The sequence below is a fragment of the Pieris rapae genome, chromosome Z, assembly GCF_905147795.1.
Source record: "Pieris rapae chromosome Z, ilPieRapa1.1, whole genome shotgun sequence".
Classification (NCBI taxonomy): Eukaryota; Metazoa; Arthropoda; class Insecta; order Lepidoptera; family Pieridae; genus Pieris; species Pieris rapae.
This window is the reverse complement of record NC_059534.1, coordinates 2,292,990-2,317,336: the sequence shown is the minus strand read 5'-3', so window position 1 is coordinate 2,317,336 and position 24,347 is coordinate 2,292,990. Positions and strand designations below refer to the sequence as shown.

At 38.0% G+C, this 24,347-nt stretch overlaps 2 protein-coding genes across 3 annotated transcripts in view; one reads left to right on the top strand and one right to left on the bottom strand.

Annotated features, from left to right (window-relative positions):
• The first annotated feature begins 1,675 nt into the window (after positions 1-1,675).
• Positions 1,676-24,347, top strand: part of LOC111003405 (protein furry) — a 69,422-nt gene continuing 46,750 nt past the window's right edge. Inside the window, exons 1-22 of one of the 2 annotated variants that reach the window (XM_022273886.2) lie at positions 1,676-1,828; positions 2,541-2,584; positions 2,841-2,959; positions 3,268-3,465; positions 3,688-3,842; positions 4,546-4,742; positions 6,039-6,254; positions 7,619-7,742; positions 7,951-8,172; positions 8,894-9,128; positions 14,759-15,380; positions 15,451-15,634; positions 16,107-16,309; positions 16,395-16,594; positions 17,442-17,515; positions 17,970-18,091; positions 19,400-19,579; positions 20,170-20,295; positions 21,820-21,987; positions 22,514-22,663; positions 22,854-23,017; positions 23,379-23,536. In XM_022273886.2, coding sequence (XP_022129578.2) covers positions 2,890-2,959; positions 3,268-3,465; positions 3,688-3,842; positions 4,546-4,742; positions 6,039-6,254; positions 7,619-7,742; positions 7,951-8,172; positions 8,894-9,128; positions 14,759-15,380; positions 15,451-15,634; positions 16,107-16,309; positions 16,395-16,594; positions 17,442-17,515; positions 17,970-18,091; positions 19,400-19,579; positions 20,170-20,295; positions 21,820-21,987; positions 22,514-22,663; positions 22,854-23,017; positions 23,379-23,536 — 3,768 coding nt within the window. In that variant the 5' untranslated portion in view covers positions 1,676-1,828; positions 2,541-2,584; positions 2,841-2,889. The remainder of the gene's footprint in view (positions 1,829-2,540; positions 2,585-2,840; positions 2,960-3,267; positions 3,466-3,687; positions 3,843-4,545; positions 4,743-6,038; positions 6,255-7,618; positions 7,743-7,950; positions 8,173-8,893; positions 9,129-14,758; positions 15,381-15,450; positions 15,635-16,106; positions 16,310-16,394; positions 16,595-17,441; positions 17,516-17,969; positions 18,092-19,399; positions 19,580-20,169; positions 20,296-21,819; positions 21,988-22,513; positions 22,664-22,853; positions 23,018-23,378; positions 23,537-24,347) is intronic. The other variant, XM_045634234.1, reaches the window with a different exon arrangement.
• Positions 12,088-14,264, bottom strand: LOC123690585. Its single transcript, XM_045634235.1, has 2 exons — positions 13,083-14,264; positions 12,088-12,702 (listed from the first exon to the last, which is right to left on the bottom strand). The coding sequence occupies exons 1-2, from the start codon at positions 14,094-14,096 to the stop codon at positions 12,697-12,699; spliced, it is 1,020 nt and encodes a 339-aa protein (XP_045490191.1). The 5' UTR covers positions 14,097-14,264; the 3' UTR covers positions 12,088-12,696.

Genomic DNA, 24,347 nt, shown 5'->3' with positions numbered 1-24,347 from the left:
AGCATCTGAAATTATTGTAGACTCACTGACAGTCCTATTCAACGATATTTTAACAACTGAATATATACCTCATCAATGGACTACGTCCACTATAACCTTACTTCATAAGAAAGGGAAAACAGATGATATTTCGAACTACAGACCCATCTCGCTTATGTCTAATGTATATAAAATATTCTCCAAAATAATGTTAGAGCGATTGACAAAGACTTTAGACGAAAATCAGCCAAAAGAACAGGCAGGGTTCCGAAGTGGCTTTTCAACCATAGACCACATTCACACCATAAAGCAAGTTATTCAAAAATGTAACGAGTATGGAATAAATTACTATCTAGCATTCATAGATTATAACAAAGCGTTTGACTCGCTCAAGCATGGGGAAATATGGGAAGCCCTTGCCTCACAAGGGGTTCATGATAAATACATTCGTATAATTAAGAACATTTACGAAAATATGAAAGCCAAAATACGCACAGAAAAGGTCGGAAAATATTTCCCGATTAAACGAGGTGTCAGACAAGGTGACCCTTTATCACCCAAACTTTTCTCGGCAACTTTAGAATATGTATTCCGACAGCTCGAATGGAACGACTATGGTATAAAGGTTAATGGAGTATTTTTAAACCACCTTAGATTTGCCGACGATCTTATACTAATATGCGAGGACCCAAGAACTCTAAAAATCATGGTTGAAGAACTTGTTCACGAAAGCAAAAAGGTTGGATTATCAATGAATACAAGTAAAACAAAGGTGATGACAAATTACATCAAAACTCCTATTAAACTTAACAACGTTACGGAACTGGAATATGTAAACGAGTATACATACCTTGGCCAAATAATATCTCCCACAGACCTCACAACAAAAGAAATCAAAAATAGAATAAACATAGGATGGAGAAGATACTGGGCTCTAAAAGAGGTCATGAAAAACCCGACTATAACAAACAAAGCCAAAAAGAAAATATTTAATACATGTATTTTACCTGCCATAACTTACGGATGTCAGACATGGAGCTGCACAAACAAAAATATTCAAACATTAGAAACCTGTCAACATCAAATGGAAAGAAGTATACTTAACTTAAAACTAAAAGACAAAGTTCGATTAACAACAATAAGAAAACAAACTAAAATTATAGACATAAAATACCGAATCAAACAACTAAAATGGAAATGGGCCGGGCATTTGATAAGAAGCAATACGGAAAAATGGACCAAAGAAGTTATGGAATGGTGCCCTAGACATAAAACGAGAAGTAAAGGTAGACAGCATCGTAGATGGGAAGATGATATTAAAAAGGTGGCAGGAGCCACATGGATGAGGAAAGCAAGAGATAGATCTTTGTGGAGAACACTTGGGGAGGCCTATGCTGAAAAGCAAGACAATCAAGAAACCGGTGTCTAATGGGAAATTATATGATAATATTTACATTTACCTTAATTTAATTTAGTTATTAAGCATAAGTAGTGTATAGAGTAGAAGGAGGATAAAATGTAACTTAAATGATTGTTAATAAAGGCTATATTTATTTATTTATTTATTTATTTATAAAGTTTGTTTAAATATCATATAGTTTCAAAAGCGTAAATCGGATTTACTATACGTTTACGATTACGAGTATAAACTATAAAGAATAGTTTCAATTCCAAATGTCAAATGTCAATACGACGTTTGTGGCTCACTCCTAGTAGGTGGTCGATTTTACTTCTGATAATTATTATATATTATAATGTGTAATATAATTTTCTAGTTTAATATTTTAGTTTATACTAGTACAATGCTAATATTGGATGTGCAAATGGCGTATGCTTCTTGTGTGAAAGTGTAGGTATTTTTGTTAGCTTTCCATGAATTCCTAAAAATGTCCGCTAGCGATTACATCTTGCAGTTTTTGGCAAAAAGTAAGTCGCGCACAATTCTTTACTTATCACTTAAATAAAACTGACCGAAGAATATATATTGCCTATCCGACTCTACCTGTAAGTTGTGTGACCACAATTCAGCGTTCTTGACGCTAAAAGCGAACGATTTTTTAGTGTGTTTAAGACGTATTGTTTAGGTAGAAAGAATGAAATAATTTTTTTTTGCTATGTATACATTTGTATAGAATATACAAAACAGCTATATATTTATGCTCTTGACTCACAAGGACTTTAATTCTCTTCAAATGTTTACAATACCCGAATGAATGATAGGTTTATGAGTCATAGGCTGCTTAGGCTTGGATTTCCTTTTGATTTTAATAGTTGTGAGAGAAGTGGTCAGGGTTTTAAGGAAATGAAATTTTATTTGAGTAAATTAGTCTATTTGTATGCCCATGTAGAATTACTTTACACCATATTGAAAAGACAATACTTTTTACCAGAATAAATAGACATGATTCAACAAAGTATCATTCCTGAATAAAATAATACTTCATTTGTATATTAACCCCAAGAGCTAAGCTAAGCTAGGGATTACCAAATTCTAAATTATGCTATCTCTTTACTAGTATTGCGGTAAACTAACTTTTAAAGAAATATTTGTGTGTTCGCAGATGTGGCAATGCATAATTGTCTTCATCGAGCAATGCTAACAAAGGTATTTTCGATTTTTATAATATTATGCACTTTTAGGTTAAATGTACTTTTGTCAACACCAATATGCTCACTGGCTTGTTTACTCATTATGCTTTGTTATCATCAATCAATCAATTAACATCATTTATTTAAGTTTCCAAACTCAGACCATAGCATCATCTGTGCTACAAATTATATTTAACAATTAGCCCATTTGTAGCTATGGTCTGAGGCAGCTACCTTGCTAATACATTTGACACATTGTTTTTTCGTTGCAGCATTATTAATATAAATTTTAAATAGTTTCAACATATTTAATCATTCACTATGATGACCTCCGAGGAATCAGATTCATTAAGTACTATTCCATCTGATGGCCATCCCGAAGACACATCAGGTTAGTTTTCAGTTTTCTTTTCTTTTATCTAATTCTTGATTGCTATGTACTCATTGAATATGTTTTTTTTATTTTAAACAGTAGACCTCATGTTATGTTGAAGATCTCATAGCTTAGTTTTCTAATATTTGCGTAATGCATTATTACTTTCTATTTTGTGTTAAGATATTATTGCTTTGCCAGTTTACATACAGAAATGTATTTGACTTTGAAAAATTATGTCATTATACTATTTATTAACACCAAACACAGCCAATGCAAGCACAGTAAATAGTTTTCAATAGTCAGTAATTTCTTTAAAATTAAAGCTTCAGGTACAGAAGAGGCACCTTCCTCTATGGTATCAAGTGAAGCAGAGTCAGAGAGCAGTGTACTATCAGAGCCACAGGGCCATGAGCAGGCTGATATTCAGCACAGCATAGACATGGTCACAGCAAATTTGCAAGACAACACCACACCTTCTATTGATCTACGCAGCACTGTAACTTCATCTGTCACTGGCAGAGGTAAGCTTGGTTGTATTTAAGCAAGAAGTTTCTAATGAAGAAAATGTAGATATTAAATATTTAAAATAGTATTATGACCCTACAAAGATTTTACAGGATCCCCAGGAAATAGAACTCACAAAGCTCAGTTTAAAAGTGATTTTTCAGATTTAAAGTTCTATAAATTTGCTTAATTTTTATATGGTTAGTGTATGATTATTATTAATTTAGCTATCTTGGCAGTTACAGGCTCAATGTTGCCATGGGGTCCATCAAAGGGGCCGTCGAATTCGGCGGACTCCGACATGAGGCCAGGAGAGTTTGTGATGAGATTACTATTCACAGAATTCACTGTACAAGCCGAAAGGAAAATGGAAGCTGTCATGGCGGAGCCGTTGGTAAGATATAATATTTGAAAAATCTGTTTATATCTATTAACTGTAATTGTATTGTGTTCTGATACTTGCATTCAGAGACACATAAACATGAATGAGCCATCAATATTCAGGTACAGTCGCGCACCAAATTTCTAATAGCCGCGCGGCCCTAGGATTGGCACTTTTTGGCCACCTGATTGAACTGATTTGGCCACCGAGCTATTCATGAATAATCAACTGTTCCGTAAAATGTCAATAACGTGATCGCTTTTTGAGTACTCCTCTTCTACGGCTGTCACTTTATTACACAAAGCCTCCCACTCTTGTACTCCCATTAATTAACTTTCTCTCTCACTAGTTCAATGGCTTTATTTATATTCTACTTGAACTTTTTACTACCAACATACTGTTTAATGCTGGACCATGCCATCTCGATCGGATTGAGGTGTGCATGGTACGGAGGGAGTCTCAGGATGGCGTGACCATGTTTGGCCATAATGTTGTCAATTGAAAATGTTTTCAACATTTCTTTATTAGCTTTTATCAATTTGTATAACTTTCAAAAAATTTTGTTCAATGAATAAAATTAGATGTATATTTCTTTTCATAAGTGTACCTACACGAATGAATTATTTTTCATTTGATTTGATTTAATATACACGTGGTTTTTAAAGTTTTTGGAAGACATTTCACTTTATGATAATGCCTAACGTGTTACTTGCAGGAAAAGCCTCTGAACAAAACATTACAACGCGGCGAAGATCCCCAACTCGATCAGATTCTGTCGGCCTTCGGTACGGTGGCCGAGCATTGTCTGCCCTCGCTGCTGCGAGCGCTCTTCGGCTGGCTCGAAAGGCAAATGGCCGACTCTCCGCAGCTCACTGAACAAACGAAGAAACCCCAAGATCTCAGAAACAAGAGGTAAGGGTTTCAAGGGCGGCAGACATCTGTACTGCTACTCCCACTTGATACCTAATAGCAAGCCATTTTTCAACCGCTGAAGCGCCTTCTTTAAGAACTTTAACTTTGAATAAATCTTTAAGAACTTTTCCATACAAGCTTGTTTGCGAATTATCAGTGTCAGTGAAACTATATCAATGTACTAACGGCCCGTCTCGGCTTGGCATGGATGGACATTTTTAAATACTTGTAGATATTGATATATTATTTATTATTGTGGAACATGCCATTACATATATTTTATGCATTTTTTTTTACCTTCAACCTACCTGGCTTTTAATATAAAGTCATAATGTAGCATTGACATGGTGAAAGAATTTTTAAAATTGGTCCAGTACTTTTTTTACAAATCTTTCTTATTTAAATATAAGTATAGATTACGAATATAAATTAATTATGCAAAATAGATAAATGTTGCTTAGGAATATAATCGAAATGTGATAGCTAAAGCTGGCGTGGTCTGACATTTGTGTGATGAGACAATCAAACTAAAAATGAACATTTTATTATGGCTGGCAACGCACTCACGAGCCCTCTGGCATTGAGATTGCCCATGGGCAGCGGTATCACTTAACATCAGATGAGCCTCCTGTTTGCCCCCTGTTTTAGAAAAAAAAAAAATGTTGATGCTGTATGCTATTGTGATGCTAGGCATAACTTCTCTTTTTTTTGCTCTGCCTGAAGATTATTTTTATGTTATGGAATCGGGAAAAAATGTTTTTTTTTCGGGATGGCGTTTTAATACTATAATGTATTTGATGATAGTGATGGGTCTGAATTTCCGGATAATCTTTTTTTATTTGAATTACTGTCGAAATCATCGAAACTATTTTGTATCTTTTGTTTTTTTTTCTTGTATTCATAACTTACTACTGTGTCTTTATTGTATATACTGAAAATATGCAAATGCTTAAATGCGAATGTATTAAAAATATGTTTTATTAAATTTAATTACTCTGTTGTTAATATATCTGTTGCAATTTATATAGTAGTCAAAGGCTATTCGCGGATGTTACTTAGTTTTATTTCCACAAAAGTGGTTCAATCATGGTTCACATTAGAACGGTAAGAACCACGGGCGATCCGTCTTAAGTTCTTACTTAACAATAACAGGTCTATTTGGAAACTGATAAACTCCAAACTTCAATTGAACTAAATTCAAAAATTTATTTAACTGTTGGCAGAATATTCCCTACAACTCCATTGTATTGAGCAAACCAAAGCATAGGTGAAAAACCGAAAATCAATTCTCCCCAGCATCATCTACATAGTGTCGGGAAGCGGCGCTGGCACCGAACAAGTGGAGAGGAGTTCCGAGGAACTTCACGCCGAGAGAAGAGATCTCGCCGTGGAATTCCTCTTCTGCCTCGCCCTTATCGAGGTGCTGAAGCAGCTGCCGTTTCATCCGGGGCATGAGGACCTCGTCAACTATATAGAGAATGTCGCCTTCAAACGGTTCAATTACAAGGAAGGGTAATTGTTTTTTGATTTATTTGTACTTAAAAAAAAGTTTTCCTTATGTTTTAAAGATGGCACATTGTCACACAGTAACATGTTCCTAGAGTTAAGTGATAATTAATTCAGATTGTATAATAATCACAATCAGATGTAATTTTTTTTGTAAAAAAAAAAAATGTGATTGGGAACGAAAATTGTTTCTCATGTGACTGCGCCATTACTATTGAGGTTGTCAACGAGTTTTTTCCTGGCTTCGTTTGTTAAAGAAACTGTTTTTTTCACGGTCGCGGATATCTGATTAATACAAAAAATAGATAGGAAAAATCCTTGAGGCAATTATATATCATGCAAAAATTTCAGCTTGATCCGTGCTTTTTGAGTTTTTGAAGCGTACACCAGCCAACATAACATCTTAATATATATATTTCTTGTGTGCGTGTGTATGTGACTGAACTCCTCCTAAACGACTGGACCAATTTTGATGAAATTTTTTGTGTGTGTTCGTGGAGATTCGAGAATGGTTTAGATTCACAATTTTGTCCGCTGGACAATGTTTTTTTTAATTAATTAGTAGTTGTTGATTTTGGAATGTTTTACATTGGATCCGACAGACGGCGCTACCATCGCACTGTCAAATTTTAAATAATATTCGAATTTTAATTTTAGTCTGTCCCGACAGTTAGCGCTGCGATCAAATTAAAAAAAAGTTTTATTATCATTGTGTTATTGTAGACCATGTGCTGGATCGTTAGATATTGTCATAACATTTGAATAATAATTTTCATCAAAATGGTCCAGAATGTTTTAGCTTATTAAAAAAAGTTTGAAATTTTCAAATTAAAGACGTATAGACAGGACAACGTCTGTCGGATCCGCTAGTTTTTATATATAAGACTAGTAGCTCTAGGCAGAAGATGAGTAGATGCTTTAAGTGGGAAGTTACTCCACATGACAGCACCACAGAACAAATTCGCTCATAGCCTTAGGGCTGGTTGCAAATTACCGCAGAGAAAATAAAAACATTTTGCTATGCTATCCTGGAGACTGTTTGGTTCTCCAAAATGAAAACTTTTAATGTTGTTCCGTGATTTTTTCTCTAATGAACCTCAGAGTTCATGTAATGAGCTTTTTATTAACAAATAAAAAATATGGGTCAATTGTATAGCGGTGAAAATTAGGGGTAGTATATAAAATAAAAAATAAATTATCACGCTGGAAACCCGTTATCGCTTAAGGGTTCGAAAGCTAGATAGTAGCCGAATCTCAGACCTATTGAATGCTTAATAAATTTCATAAAAATCGGTGGAGCCGTTTCGGAGGAGTATGGGAACTAACATTGTAACATGAGATGTTTTTAAATAGAGATTATTTCTTTTCAGGCTTCAGTCCAACCCAAACGCGGCCAATGTCCACATAATAGCAGATCTTTACGCAGAAGTAATTGGAGTTTTAGCCCAATCTCGGTTCGCTTCAGTGCGCAAACGATTTACAGCGGAACTCAAGGTGTATATATTGAAAATAATAATAATAATTTATTTATTTTTCTCCCATATAACATTTACGACAATAAATAAGATTACAGTTGTGGGGGTATTGAGAGATTGGTTTGTGTTAAATGAAATTAAAGTGATTTTAAAAATTGATAACATTGTCTAACAAAGGGTTTGAATTAAAACTGGTCGTTAAATTATAACCATGGAAATGTTTTCAGGAATTGAAAAGCCGCGAACAATCGCCGCAGACGACGCAAAGCATAATCTCCTTGCTGATGGGTATGAAGTTCTTCCGAGTGAAGATGGTGCCGATAGAAGAGTTCGAGGCCTCTTTCCAGTTCCTCACTGAATGTGCTCAGTACTTCCTCGAAGTCAAGGACAAAGATATAAGGCACGCCCTAGCTGGCCTATTTGTTGAAATTCTTGTACCGGTCGCAGCGGTTAGTACATAGTACTGTATTGTCTTTTACTAACATAACTTTTACACATAAAACACTGTCGAAACCAGTTCATTTATATAAAAAATCAATATATTATCTATAAATATACCATTGTTTCTTGTTTGCAATAGGATCCAAAATACTAGACTGATATGTGCTATAATGGTTTATCAGTATCAACTTAGTTTGTATAGAAAATACAATCTAAGTTGTAATAAAAACTTAGATAATATAACTTATGATATGGAGATAAAAACGTGTGTGTATGTATTTACACGTTTTAGAAGTTATACTTCTTTGGCATATCAAGATAAAAAACTTAAAAAAAATTTTTTTTGATTGTAGAAAAAACGACACTAATGATAGAAAAAAGGTATACACATTGAAAGTTATATTATAACCCATTTTCTAGTAAAATAAAGTTGTTTAAATATCACAAAAAAAAACTAAAATGCTAACTATGATTAATTAATTAACACTCATAATTTTTCCCTAACGCGCCAATAGAAGTATAACTTCAGTAAAACATACTGTATATATAATACTGCGTACGCCGTGGAATCATATGATTCACAAATATGTGTTGCGTAATGAAACAAATTTCAATGCCGTCGATGAACTGAACAATAATTTGTATTTTTGCTAATTAACATAAATTCCTTACTTCTTTGTGTCTCCCCTGTGAGTATACCGATCCGAAACTATTGTTTGTATTTGACAGACCGTTAAGAACGAGGTCAACGTCCCCTGTCTGAAGAATTTCGTGGAGATGCTCTACAGTCACACCTTGGACGCGAGCACCAAGTCCAAACATCGGCTGGCCTTATTTCCCCTGGTCACGTGCCTGCTCTGCGTTTCTCAGAAGCAATTCTTCCTCGCGAACTGGCATTGCTTCCTTGCCATGTGTCTCTCGCACCTCAAGAATAGAGACCCAAAGATGTGCCGAGTCGCGTTAGGTAATATTTTCGTTTATTTCGAAAGCAGCTATTTTTAATTTTTTTTTTTTCTTTTAAATGATTTATTAATAATTATAGATTAAAAGTAAACCAACATTTTGTCTTGACTGGATTTAAAACTGTTTTTGATATGTACTATGCTCTGATTTTTAATTTCGTAGAATTCTGACATGTCACAGATTACAAACCTTTTTGGCCGGGCACATTTTTCAATTACAATACTAGTCTGAATATCTTCAGCCCAAACACAATAACCTTTTTTGACCATCTGAGATAGACATCTTAATCTAAATATTGATAAACGTGTGCCAATATCCTATCTTAAGATTATAACGTACACCAGTTTTTTGAAAGCTATTTGATATGTTTAAACATAGACATGTATATTTTAATAATATTGATAGGGTTTGAGATAATAAAGAAAACGACGTGTAACACGAATCAAGGTTTATTGGTGACTGCCGCACAGCACACTACAATGATACATTTAGGTATCTCAATTCGCGCGCACGCGCACACGCGCTTCACTCATACACTACATAATCTCCACCCTTATTTGACACAACTGTTACTAAAAAAATAAACTTACATTAACTAATTACTTACTTAGATCTATTACAGGATATTAGATTATTATCATTATTGTCTAACCATTATATAAACCAACACCATCCTTATTACTAAAACTTAGGTAAATTATAAATGACTACAAGTAAATCAAAACTTATAATTAGGTGGATTGTTTAATCGACATTGTCGAAAACAACGAGGTTGAACCGGTTCAGGGGTAGGTGTTGAAGCCTGAAAGGTACCCGGGCTCTGGTGCTCCCTACTCTCAAAGAATTCAACCTGCCCACCGCTGTTAGGAGAAACGGAAACTGTCGCGGGCGTCATCGGCGTCACTGGCGTGTCAGGGGTTCTCGGTGAATCGCCCCTTGACCTATTGCTTGGACTGGGTTCTCCAGGCTCCGCGGTTGGCGCTTCATCGTGCCCACTTGGCTGTGTCGGAATAGAAGGGCCGATCAATGAACTCCGTATCCGTCTCTTTAGTTGATCGATGTGTTTATGTGTTACCCTGCCTAAAGCATCTACTATCCTATAATCCGTAATACCTATCCTTTCCTCTACTGTTCCCGGCACCCATCTTTCTCTTCCCCCGCCTTGACGTAACCAAACCTCTTCCCCTTTGCCTAGCTGACGTGTCCCCTTCGGCCCCTGGTCCCTTTGGCGACTTTGTGCCTTTTTAACCGCGTCCTCCCGGCTCGGTGTGAGTGCATCGAGCTTGGTACGCAGCCTACGACCTACCATCAACACTGCTGGCGTTTCGCCCGTCGTGCAATGTTCCGTGTTCCTATAATATAGTAAATAACTATTTAACGATAATGTTACGTCTTTGTTCTCTCTTATGGCTTTTTTAATTACCCTTTTAACAGTACGAACTGCATTCTCTGCCGCCCCATTCGATGCCGGGTGGTATGGCGCTGAAAAAATGTGCTCGATACCGTTACTATTTAAAAATTGTGCAAATTCCTGACTCGTATATGGTGGCCCATTGTCAGAGACGATTTGTTTAGGCAAACCGTATCTTGCGAAAACGTCACTAAGTACTTTAACCGTATAACCCGCTGCTGTACTTGGCACTTGGCTAACCTCAATCCACTTACTTCTGGCATCTACTATGACGAGGAAAAGTTTCCCTGCTATCGGTCCTAAAAAGTCCATGTGTATACGTGACCAAGGCTTATCCGGCCATGGCCAAGGACACGGCGCATGTCGCGGTGGCATATCCGCCTCCGCTGCGCATACCCCGCACCCCCGGCACATAGCTTCTATGGCCTCGTCCATCCCTGGCCACCACACATAGCTTCTCGCAAAAGCTTTGGTTTTTACGATCCCCATATGAGCCTCATGTAACACTGTAAGTACCTTTTCCCTACAAGACTCCGGGATAACCACCCTATATCCCCATAAGATGCACCCCAGTTCCTCATATAATTCCTGCCTACGATTATAATAAGGTTGTAATGTCTTGATTTCACAATCAGTTGGCCACTCCGTACGTATATACCTTATTATTCTGCCTAACAAGTGGTCCCGACCCGTTTGTTTTTTAATTTCATTATAATCTAATAAAACAGCGTTTTGTGCGAAATGCAAAAAAGTTTGCTCCGGTACCTGCCTTGTTTGTTTGTCTACTGCGCTCGCCGCGGGCCAACGTGACAACCCGTCCGCTCCATTCTGTTTTGATGGGATGAATTCTATCGTGTAGGTATATGCGGACAGCTTAATCGCCCACCGCTGCAACCGGCTAGCGGTCATCGATGGAATACCTTGTTTGGGACCGAAAATTGTCACTAAAGGCTTATGGTCGGTGCGTAGCGTAAAGGACCTCCCATACAGATACTGGTGCAATTTTTCGAAACAGTAAACAATAGCTAAAGCTTCTCGCTCTATTTGTGAGTAATGTTTTTCCGCCGCGGTGAGTGCGCGGGATACATACACTACGGGCCGTTCCCGCCTACCTGAGTCGCCACTACTGCTATCCCCCTCACCCCACTGCGTGAGCACGCCGCCTATACCACGAGCGCTTGCGTCACAAGTTAAGAACAATGGTTTATTCGGATCATAGTGGGCCAGTACGTCTGCGCTAATTAAAATATTCTTAATGTTTTTGAACGCTTTTTCGCACTCTCTATCCCAGTGCCACTCCGCGCCTGTTTTTAACAGGTTGTACAGTGGGGCGAGTGTAGCGCTCAAATTATTAATGAACTTAGCATAAAAATTAATTGTACCTAAGAATGCCCTCAGATCCGTTACGTTATTGGGACGGGGAATATTTATTATTCCCGTAATTTTCTCGGGATCGACTCTTATTCCATCTGCCGATATTAAGTATCCTAAATATTTTACCTCACTCATCATAAATGAACATTTACTTTTCTTAAGCCTAATTCCATTATTTAATAAGCGTTGTAACACTCTTTCTAGAATTGCTAAATGTTCTTGTATATTAGACGTTCCGATGATTACATCATCTAAAAATACCCCTGTGTTGGGAATATCGTTAAAAAGATTTGTCATAATCCGTTGAAAAATACCGGGGCTGGAGGATAACCCGTATACTAATCTTTTGTACTTATATAAACCCTTGTGTGTGTTGATGACTGTTAAGTTATCAGGGTCGTTGAGTTCAATCTGGTTGTAGGCCTGCGATAAATCGATTTTTGAGAAAATTCTAGCACCGTTTAATCTCACCAATAGATCATCGATGCGCGGCAACGGAAACCTATCAACTACCAGAACCGGATTTAGTGTTACTTTATAATCGGCACAGATACGGAGTCCATTGTCAGCCTTACGCACAAGAACGAGGGGAGTCGCCCAGTCCGCGCTCTCCACCGGCTCGATGACGCCGGCGCGCAGCATGCCCTCCAGCTCGTCGTCGAGCCGCTCACGCAGCGCGTAGGGCACCGGCCGCGCGCGGCAGAACACCGGCACCGCCCCCACGCGCACCCGCAGCCTGGCTACCCCTCCCGTGAACCGGCCCAATCCCTCCGAAAACAACTCGCTATGCCTGAAAAGTAATTGTGACAAGTTATTCCCATTACTTGAAATTTTCTGTTCTAAACCGGCTGTTATAATATTTTGTTTATACATAGGTACTTTAATTGCCAATTCTGATAACCATTGACGGCCCAAAATCGAAGTTGTACCGCCATTGATTATAAACAGCTCCATATTTTTACTTTTGTCCCCCACACTAACTAATGGTTTTATTACACCTAACGGTTTAATTAAAGAACCATCAATAAATTTAAAAACAAAATTAGTTTTTTCTATAGGTCTGTTCCAAAAGTATTTGTCATATTTCTCCTTACTTATACAAGACACCAAGGACCCTGTATCAATTTCCATTGATAACGACTTATTATCAATTATCACTACCACACTTACCGGCTTATAACTACTTAAACTTAGTTGATGTAGGTCCTCCACTCGCCAGTCCTCCTCGTCCCAGGTTGATGGAGGTTCATCATCTCCCGACCACTCAGGAAAATCCATCCTCTCCGACGATGCTTCGTTACTGGTTCGTACATGGGCTACCATGTTGCTGTGTATTCCTCCTCGCAATCCTCGTGGCCCCCCATTATTCAATGGGCACACACGACGTAAATGCCCGCGCTGCTTACATCTCCCGCAGATAAAGCGTCGGTAGCGACACTCATCGCTGCCGTGTCCCGCGGCTCCGCACGCATAACAATTGTATCTTGAGTCACCCTGTCCTTTCCGATCCGGCCCCGACGACGCTGCCGGTGCGCGTGCGCCCCCTCCCCCCCGATGGCCCGGTCCGCTCCGCCGCGCGGAGTGCGCGTTCACGGCGTTCAGCGCACTAGCCGCGCTGCCGGTCTCGCTGCCGCCACCCGGGTCGGTCACGCCACCCGTCGTCTTTTGTTCCACCGCCGCTGCATCTTTTTCTGCCGCTTCCATTGCACAGGCTATGGTTACTGCTTTTCCATACACCAGATTCTCTTCCGCGAATAACCTTTGTCTGATTAATTCACTCCGCAACCCACAAATCAGCTGATCTCTTAGGTTATCTTCTAAAGCAGTTTTAAATTCACAATATTTGGCCATTTTCTTCAACTCCGAGAGATATTGCGATATCGACTCACCCGCATTTTGTCGCCTCTGTCGAAAATGATACCTTTGCGATATAAATGATGGTTTCGGTTGTAAATGGTTTTTAATCACGCTTACGACTTCTGTGTAGGTTTTTGAGCTTGGTAAATCTGGACTAGTCAAATTACTTAATAATTCATAAGACTCATCTCCCATAGCCGCGATTAAAGTCGGTAGCCACAAATCTTTTTTCACCTCATTCACTTTGAAGAACATCTCCGCTCTTTCGATATACAAAGTCCAATTTCCAGTCCTTACATTAAATTCCGTCAATTTCCCGATCGGCATTTTGTCTAGAAACTATTAACTTTTTACGAAAACCAATCCTCGTCGCCACTGAGATAATAAAGAAAACGACGTGTAACACGAATCAAGGTTTATTGGTGACTGCCGCACAGCACACTACAATGATACATTTAGGTATCTCAATTCGCGCGCACGCGCACACGCGCTTCACTCATACACTACAGGGTTTTATTTGTTTTATTTGTTTTATTTGGTTTATATTGATTATCAAATATAAGTGTAAAGAGCCAAGAGATTGCATTCTATCCGTCGCTAAAAATGGATTGTCTTCGTAGGGTGTGGATACAGATAGGACATCGATCGACTGTCACGGTCTGATCTCAGATTGCTTTTAATCTGAGATTGTGGATAATTATTGGGTTCGGGCGTTAGTTTATACGTATATATTTTATTCGTTTGTGAATGTATCATTTTATTACGTGCTCCACATTGAAAGTGGTTATTATTCATGTTCATCATTTGTTATTTTTGTATTAAATCGTTTTGTATGCATTTATTTTTTAATGTCCGCGATAGGGTCAAATTTGCCCTTTTTTCGGCGCAGAAATTTTTCGTAGCAACACTTATGAAATGTCACAATTCTGCGGGATGAAAAATCAGAGTTTAGTTAAGTTCCTTGTAATGTAATTCATCGATATTTTCAGAGTCTCTGTATCGTCTCCTGTGGGTGTACATGATCCGTATAAAGTGTGAAAGCAATTCCGCAACCCAATCCCGGCTCCAAAGTATCGTCAACTCGCTGTTCCCGAAAGGTTCCAAAGGCGTGGTTCCGCGAGACACCCCACTCAACATATTCGTGAAAATTATCCAGTTCATCGCTCAAGAGAGGCTGGACTTTGCCATGCGGGAGATAGTCTTCGACCTGCTCATGGTCGGACGTCCGATTAAAATAATCCTCACTCCCGAGAGAATGTCCATCGGGCTGCGAGCGTTTCTCGTGGTGGCGGATAGCTTGCAGCAAAAGGAGGGCGAACCGCCGATGCCCAGGACTTCGGGCACCCTTCCCTCGGGAAACACCTTGAGAGTGAAGAAGACATTCTTGAACAAAATGCTGACAGACGAAACGGCTCAGTCCATTGGGATGAGCGCCTATTTCCCGTACGTCAGGCGCGTGCTCGTCGAGATATTGAGGGCGTTGGACGCCCACTACGGCAGACCCCTCATGCTGACGAACACACAGAACGTCACAAAGGAGCAGGAGATCAATACGGGAGAGAGGAAACCGAGAATCGACCTGTTCAGGACCTGTGTTGCGGCCATTCCTCGGTAAATATCTTAAACTGTTTATTGGTTGTATCCATTCGAACGACATCGAACCGTGTTAATATATTTACAGGCTGATACCCGAAGGCATGAGTCCCAATGAGCTGGTGGACCTCCTCTGCAGGTTGACAGTTCACATGGACGAAGAGCTCAGGGGACTCTCGTTCCAGAGTCTTCAGACTCTCATCGTGGACTTCCCCGAATGGCGGCAAGACGTACTGGCCGGCTTCACTCAGTTTCTAGCTAAAGAAGTACAGGTATTGAGGGTTTCACCATTAATCTACACTAATATTATAAAGAGGAAAACTTTGTTTGTTTGATTGTAATGAATAGGCTAATAAACTACTGGACCGATTTTAAAAATTCTTTCACGATTCGAAAGCTACATTATCCACGAGTAATATAGGCTATATTTAATTTTGAACAAAAATAGGGTTCCGTAAGAAATTTTTCGGACACAAGGTGTAAAAAATCAACAAAAAAGTTACTTATTTTGCGTACCCTGCCTAAACTATTAAAGATAGAACCATAAAATGTTCTAAGTAATTGTAGATCTTATAAAAATCTACAAAAAAGTCGGCGACACACTATACCTATCTACGTCGAGTGAGGCACAATAACCATAAATGATATACATGGCAAAACGTTTGCCAGTTCAGCTAGTTTGTTATATTATGATAGACGGGCAAATCTGAGAGTAATCGAACATATGAAACTGTTCCAAATTAGGACACCACACCGCAGCTGGTCGAGAACGGTCTCAGGATGCTGTTGCAATTGATAACGAGCTGGAAGAACGGTGAACCGCCGACCACAGTCCCCGCGAAGACGGAATCTCTCGCCTCTGTCATTCGAGCCGTCGAGGCCTTGGGATTGGTGATGCTCTGTCAGTGCAAGGCTTATCCCAGGAGGCTGGCTGTGCACATTCTGAGGTATGATTCCCACTGCGATTAGGATCATCAGAAGTCTCTCCTCTGAAGAGAAGAATCTCCTCTGTAATTAAATATGTTCGTGCAGGGAATGCAAGAGCCTATTGGAGCGACTTCAGTTGACTCGCGATGAGCCAGCCCTCATCGACGCTGCAGACGCCCACGTCCCTCATTTCACGGACAAGTGTTTGGGGGCTCTGCCCCCAGCCGAGAAGCAGGCCGCGTTGGCCGCGGCCCAACCGGATCTCATATGGCTCGTGGAAAGGACCCACCCCGTGTGGACATGTGGTATGTGGTGCTGGAATCTTTTAGGCCTTGGCCTCAGATTTCTGTATCAGTTTCAGCATTGTCAATCTTATAGGCAAGTAGGTGATCATCCTCCTCTGACACACGCCGTCGACTGTTTGGGCTTAAGGCCGGTTTCCTTACGTATGTTTAAGCACATCGAATGTCCATTGGTGCACAGCTGGATTGAATATATGAACTCAAGGATGAGAGTCGCCCACTCAAGCCACTAGGCCCATACTGCTGGTGCACAATAATGCTTGTTTAACAAGATTTTAAACAGTACTTTATTCATTAGTGACTACAGATTTTTTATTTGTTTGCCCCCTGTTCTATAAAAAAAAAAGATACTTGTCAAATTAAACTTTTTTAATATCAACCCGCAATTGCTTCGAGAAGCAAGATAGCGTCGCACGAGTACTTATGATGTCTTTATCACGATTTCTGATATGTTAATAAAAAAAACTGTGACTATACAGCCATGGTTTATATAGCTTACACTGAATAACATTTTAAACTTGATTTTGTAGTAACCAATTATTTAACAGTCAAATCTTTAATAACATCGAAAGGACAACTCATATTGGTAAAAACCGATAGTCGTAACAACCGATGATGTTGTTAGAACCTAATGCAATAGAATTCAGCCGGGACTTGATTTTGGTCATTATAACCGGTATGTTGTTCTAAACGATGTAAACGGTTTTGACTGAATTTACTTCACATTACCGGTGTTAGAGGTTTTTCTTTTAACATCTGTGTGTTTGGTTGGCCATTATGATATTCAATGGCTGATGCGTAATGTAGAAGTTAAAGTTTTCAAGAGTTTTAGAGTAAGTTTATCTGACAGGTCTTCAGCATGATGAGACATCATCAAAGAACAGCTGGAGCGGCAGTTCTACCAATGGAGCCGATCCTTGGGAGGTAATTTATTAATTATCAATAATAAACAAATAATACCAGTGACATATTTGTATCAACACCATGATTTATGTGTTCATATAATCGCACTGTCAAATTTTAAATAATATTCGAATTTTAATTTTAGTCTGTCCCGACAGTTAGCGCTGCGATCAAATTAAAAAAAAGTTTTGTTATCATTGTGTTATTGTAGACCATGTGCTGGATCGTTAGATATTGTCATAACATTTGAATAATAATTTTCATCAAAATGGTCCAGAATGTTTTAGCTTATTAAAAAAAGTTTGAAATTTTCTAATTAAAGACGTATAGACAGGACAACGTCTGTCGGATCCGCTAGTTTTATATAAACTTCCCATACATATTATTACAAGTCGCTTTCCAGTTATTTAACTACGATAATTTTTTATTAAGATAATTGACCTTGCTGATAGTAATGTATACATTTATATTGCAGGTAGTGCTATACGGACTGCTCGAAAAGAACCGTGTTCCAGCCAAATGCCCAACGACCGTCCTTCAAGCTTGGCCCATTCTTCATGCCAGAATTCACGCGCTCTATACGATCATCGAGCCGGCGTAAGTCTGTCATAATACTAGCTAGTGCTTTGCAAATACAGAAATGTCTTATTGCTCGTCATTGTGAAAGAAGACTGGCAGTTTATAAATTGGGCCACTTCTTTCTGGCACTAATATTGCGATATGTATAAAGAAAAACACTTTTTTACGGATTATAGTTATGTATTATTGTATTTAAACTTATAATTATTTGTACATAATTTTAATATAATCCGCGAAAATGGAGGACACCGTGAGCAATTTCTGCAAAAACCCTACATCTTTTAGTCGATACCAACTCCGGGGAAATAAATACAGATAATACAACATTTTCTGCAGCTGTAATACTTTTTGACATTTAACACCTTTGTCTTCAGTCACCGTGACCACGCACGCTCTAAAGCACGCGAAACGGCGGTTTAAATTTAAAATTATGTACAAATAATTATAAGTTTAAATACAATAATACATAACTACTAGCGGATCCGACAGACGTTGTCCTGTCTACACGTCTTTAATTTCAAAATTTCAATTTTTAATAAGGCATTTTGACGAAAATTATTATTCAAATGTTATTACAATATCTAACGATCCAGCACATGGTCACACACGATATACTTAACACAATGATAACAAAACATTTTTTAAATTTCGGGACAGACTAAAATTAAAATTCGAATATTATTTAAAATTTGACACTGCGATGGTAGCGCCGTCTGTCGGATCCAATGTAAAACATTCCAAAATCAACAACTACTAATAAATTGAAAATTAATTAAAAAAACATTGTCCAGCGGACAAAATTGTGAATCTAAACCATTCCCAGATCCCCTTGAACACACACAAAAAATTTCGTCTAAATCGGTCCAGTCGTTTAGGAGGAGTTCAGTCACATACACACGCACACAAGAAATATATATTTTAAGATAATCCATAAAAAAGTGTTTTTCTTTAAATGTGTAAAAGTTATGTAAATAAAAGACAATACTATTGCGATATGTACTTGATAAAGAACTTGATATACAACACGATGTAACGAAGGTACCGCATCGTGTGGCCGCGATCTTATGCAAGTTAAGTTCGGAATTTCTAGAATTTACAGAAATTCGATGTAACGATGAGTAGTTTTGTCAACAGACGGCATATCATTATAGTTGTTGGATAATAATCGATGATCCGATATTATATTACATATTCTGCTCTTCCGAGCGGAGAAGAATCCACCAAAAAAGAGATAACATCGGTCCAGCCGATCTTGATTTCTAGTTACACACTAATACGACTTTTATATATTTATTCTGTGGCATTTATAAATTAAAATTATTACAGACCTGTCAACGACAATCGGGCGTCCCTCTTGTCCCGTTCGCCGGCTTTGCCGCGGAAGCCTGAGAAAGAGAGAGACGGCTATATGCAAGTATGGAAGTATTACCTCACTATGGCCTACCTCGTCGTGCCGGCGGTGCCGAGTCCGGTCGTCCGCTGCGCAAGTCCAGATCTAAGCCTCAGGTTTGTGTCCTAAGAGATGTATCAGACCTTTGTGAGATGCAAGTTTATATTTACACACCGCCCGAATACTATCTTAATAACTCATCATTTTCTTTAATAACACTCCGTAAATTAGATGTTTTTAAATTGCCTTAATAAAAATGTATGAGCAGTTTTTGTGACGTTGGGATAGCAAGGAAATTGGCATTTTATTATCATTACGAATATTACAGTATTTTTAGTAGCAGAATAGTTTTTGCCATTTAATAACGTATTTCTTAGGTGTAACGGGAATGTTAGTAGTAAATCCTTAGATTACTAAATTTTTAATAATTTTTGAAATCTAATACAATTAGAATAACACCTAGCATGTTTCCTTATACACTCGATAAGAACACTGCAAGACACAATCGTAATAATTTACAATTATCGACACCATTCAATGATCTTTATGATAAAAGCAACACAATATTAACAGTCTTCGTCACTTTTTTATAATTGTCATGTCCTATAAAAAAGTATAATGGATTTGATATGGAACGAGGACGTTGTGTTGGCCCATATAAAGAGGAAATATAAGAAACTGGTCGTGATGTGTGTAACCCTTATAGCACGGAGGGTGAAGCATGGTTGGGCCCTCACCTGACCTCATCCAACGAGAGCCTCAACGCGCCAGTCGGTTTCTTCACGCTGCCGTTGAGCTATGCCCGCGCGCACAGGCACCACAAGCGAACGAGGTGGCCAAACGATATCGTGCACGGCATTATTCATTCTTGCGATTCCATCTTTTTACACACGCTCCGCGTACGTACGCACGTACGCACGTACGCATTGTACGCTGTGGTATTGACCATTAAATGACGCGGTACAATTGGACGTAAGATGGAATCGCGTGTCATTTAAATGTGAAGTCATTAATTCATTCACGCATAGACGGTTCACAGCTAAGAGTGGCTCTCTAACTTCTATACATTCCAGTGAACATACATTATCATTACGTGTTTTATGTTTGGAAACGGATATGAAGAACCCTTTCTTATGATTTTTGAATCGAAAGATTTATTGATTGTAAACAGACATTAACTATGATTTATGAGTAATGAGATCTTTCGATTTTAAAACATTGTTTTGTCTGATATATCTGAGCCTGTTTGTGAATGTTTAGAACACGCACATATTTCTATACAAGTAGCTCTTAGCGTACACGTACGAAACAAATAAACATCTATGATTTATTTTATTCAAATTACGAGAAACATACTGATCAGTAATTCTGTGTTTACTGCGTATTTTCTAAACGTTGCTAAAGCGTTGTTTATTGGAGTTAAACAAGCAAGAAAAATGATTATATCATAATTCTAAGAGACTGCAGAAATTTATATTGAAAGTATAAAAATATAGACACTAAGCTAACAACGAACCAGCAACGCACTTGCGAGCCTTTTGGCAATTTGAGTGTCCATGAGCGGCGGTATCATTTAACATCCTTCTGCCCGTTTGCCTCATATTACATTTAAAAAAAATCTTCACATTTTAATATAAATCTTGAAACACCTAAACAAATGTAGTACTAGTAAATGCACTTTGTATGTCTTCGCTTCTAGTAGCTCGCGTTTCAAAACCCATACACTTGAATTGTAGTAATAATTTACATTACCGTCCAAAAATCATACACATTCTTGTGTATATAATGTTTAAGCCTCTAAGGTCAGGTTTCGTCTGTTGGGAGACTACGTAAATTGTTATTTTCTAAATGCATGCGGCTATTATACATATCTATCATATGGATGATCATTTGATCGATGTTATTTTTGTATATCCTTGAAATTAACCCATTAATAGGAAAATATGAAAATGTTATTTTCAGGCTGTGTTTGTTTAACAATTGTTATGTTGCTTGTTGAAAAGGTCATCGTAGTGGCAATTGTTTCACACCATCTTCATAAAATCATACATTTGCGACGATGTTCCATAGTTAGTTGGTTGTTTTATGTTTTGTTTGGTGTTTCGGTTGTTTGTGCTAACTGAACTAAAAAGATACCGTTACTATAAGCGTCCAATATTGGTGACATAATGCAGCTTATCTTTTGTTCCTCTAAAGCGTTGTTTTCCTCATCAATAAACACGTGCTTAAATTTAAACTAATAGTAACGATGTCGCTACAAATTACGCAACTAGAAAGATTTATTTGTATATTAATCCTCACCAAGATGAGGTCCGGGTGTAAAAGGTTTTTGCAATGATGTTGTGACGTATGACAGTTCGTCTCCGGATTCGCTGAGCGAACGCAGTGGCGGCGAAACACGTGGCGCAGCGGCAGTTCCGAGTTCACTTCATAAATTGGCCGTGCCGCTGGCACGCTGTGAGGTGGCTGAGGTCAGAGACGCGGCTGTCGATGCCTGTGGACACATCAATCCGGATGCACTTAAGTGAGTAGAAATTATCATTATCCTTTTTACGAGGTTTGGTAGTATGAGGTTATCCAATACAAATTTATTGTTACTCATATTCACTTATGAATTATAATATATACATACTTCAATTATTTATATCCTGGTCAGTGACGCCAACTTGGGGGAAACCCCAAAAGTATATTTTTTAGGGGGATTTATTCAAGAAATTGACGAAAACGCAAAAACCTGTCTGCCAAGAAAAGTTAAGAAATAAAAAAATATGAATCGTTTCATCTCATTGTTATTTTCATTAATATTATTCGGTCATTGATTAACATATATGAATATGTAAAATGTATTCACATAATTGAAACAGCTATTTTTTTCTACTTTAACATATTTTTAATTTTTGAAATTACCCCTTAAACCAAGTGTATAACAAATACTTTAGCGGTTTTTGATCGACATTACCAATACCCCGGGTAAGTATTTGAAGTTGGTTCTTGGGAGAATATTTTGTAGGAGTTGGTATTACGAGGATTCAAATTTTTCATTGTTTTAGGGATCTCTTTGAGGAACTCGTTCCGTTGTTACGAGAGGCAGTCGATCGTAAACAAGAAAATATGCGACGGCGTAGAAGACGGGACGCTTTGAGACTTCATCTCAACAAGATGTTACTTATCATTGCCCAGAGGAAAACTTTTGCGATCAGGTAAATCTTATTAAATTCTTCCAAGATATATCTATGTTATACGAGCATCTTAACACGATTGGGGTACATTTGTATTGCTTTATCAACTTATATCAAATTTAACAGAACATGGTATTGAAACAGTTTGGCAGTTTATTTAAATATACCTATATTTCATGTATAGAGTATAATGACTTCTCTACTTTTGTAGCCCTTTCGCGCTAGAAGGCGGAGGTCTTCACCCCGCCCTAACCGAATATTTAGAGGGAGTCCGTCAGAGCCTGGAAGTGGAGGCCGAAAAAGATGCTCCAGCTGCGAGAGAACAGCGGCTCACCTTCGCTGAATTCGTCACTGAACTTATCAAGAGTTTTCCACGTAAGTTATCCAGTACAAATGTTCTATACAATTACTAATCCTTTTTAAATTAATATAGACATCTTTATTAACATACATATAACATGTAGTTACATTTTACGGTTATAGTTATTTAAATATGAATAGTTTTTTGTAAATTAATTTGTATTGATGGATATTGTTGATCAATTTGTTTATTTGCCTATGGGTTCTGCCGTTGTGTATAACCGGCGGGAGCTAACATCAGATGATGCTTCTTTCCTTTGTCTGGTTAGGCTTTGTTGGTTGCCTCTATAGGATGTCTAGAGCTTTGAAGATTGAATAGGATTTTACGACCAAAACCAATATTAATGTGTATTTATATACGTAATGTTTGATACAGTGGAGATGTATAGTACGCTGGTGAAACGCGAGTTATGCAAGTCACTCTTTTCGCTGTTCGCTGGCTGGTGTGGACCGCTAGTGAAGCATCTTGGCACGTTGGTGCCGCAACCGGCTACGCCTGAAGTCGATGAGAGATTAAATCGAGCTGCACTTAAAGTATGTATTTTTTTAATATTTAAATTTTGTCATTTAATAGAACAAACAAACGGGCAGGAGACACAACTGATGTTAAGTGATACCGCCGCCCATTGGACATTCGATGCCAGAGGGCTCGCAAGTGCGTTGCTGGCCTTTTAAGAAAGGAAAGTGGAAATGGTTCCGAAATACTTCCGTTGAAAAACGCATAGTTGTGGAACGCATAGTTGAGGTGGAATTTCGTGTACTGCCTCTACGTCCGAATATGAAAAATAAAGATAAATGATGAAAATGAGTCATATTTACTTCGTAATAGTAGAGCTAACAAAAATTATATATAATAAACAATTACACTTTAGATATAGCCAGAGATGGAATACATAATATTTAACAACAAAAAGGTTCAAACATATGGTATGATACAGCATACAAAAATACATAAAAGTAACCTTAATTCACCCCTTTATTTTTTTCTATTTTTTGCTAATTAAAAACTTATGACTTGAACCATGTGGTTTATATAGAGAAAAATTCACAACAAAAACTTTAAAAAGTTTTCATTCCGTAAAATCGAACAGTATCTGGGGAAGCAAAATGTCCATGTTGGTATGTACTGACAAGGTCGGCTAAGTAAAATCACTTTAAGGATTTTAAATAAAATTAATAAAAAATTACGTAGTTTAGGGCCTGTTTCACAATGTATGGATAAAGTGCCAAATAGCTATGCAACACATAAATTATTCGAAAGATAAAAGTTCCGAATAAGATACTTCGCATTTCATGACGAATAGCGCTATTTGACAGTCGTGAAACGCAAAAATACTATTTATCC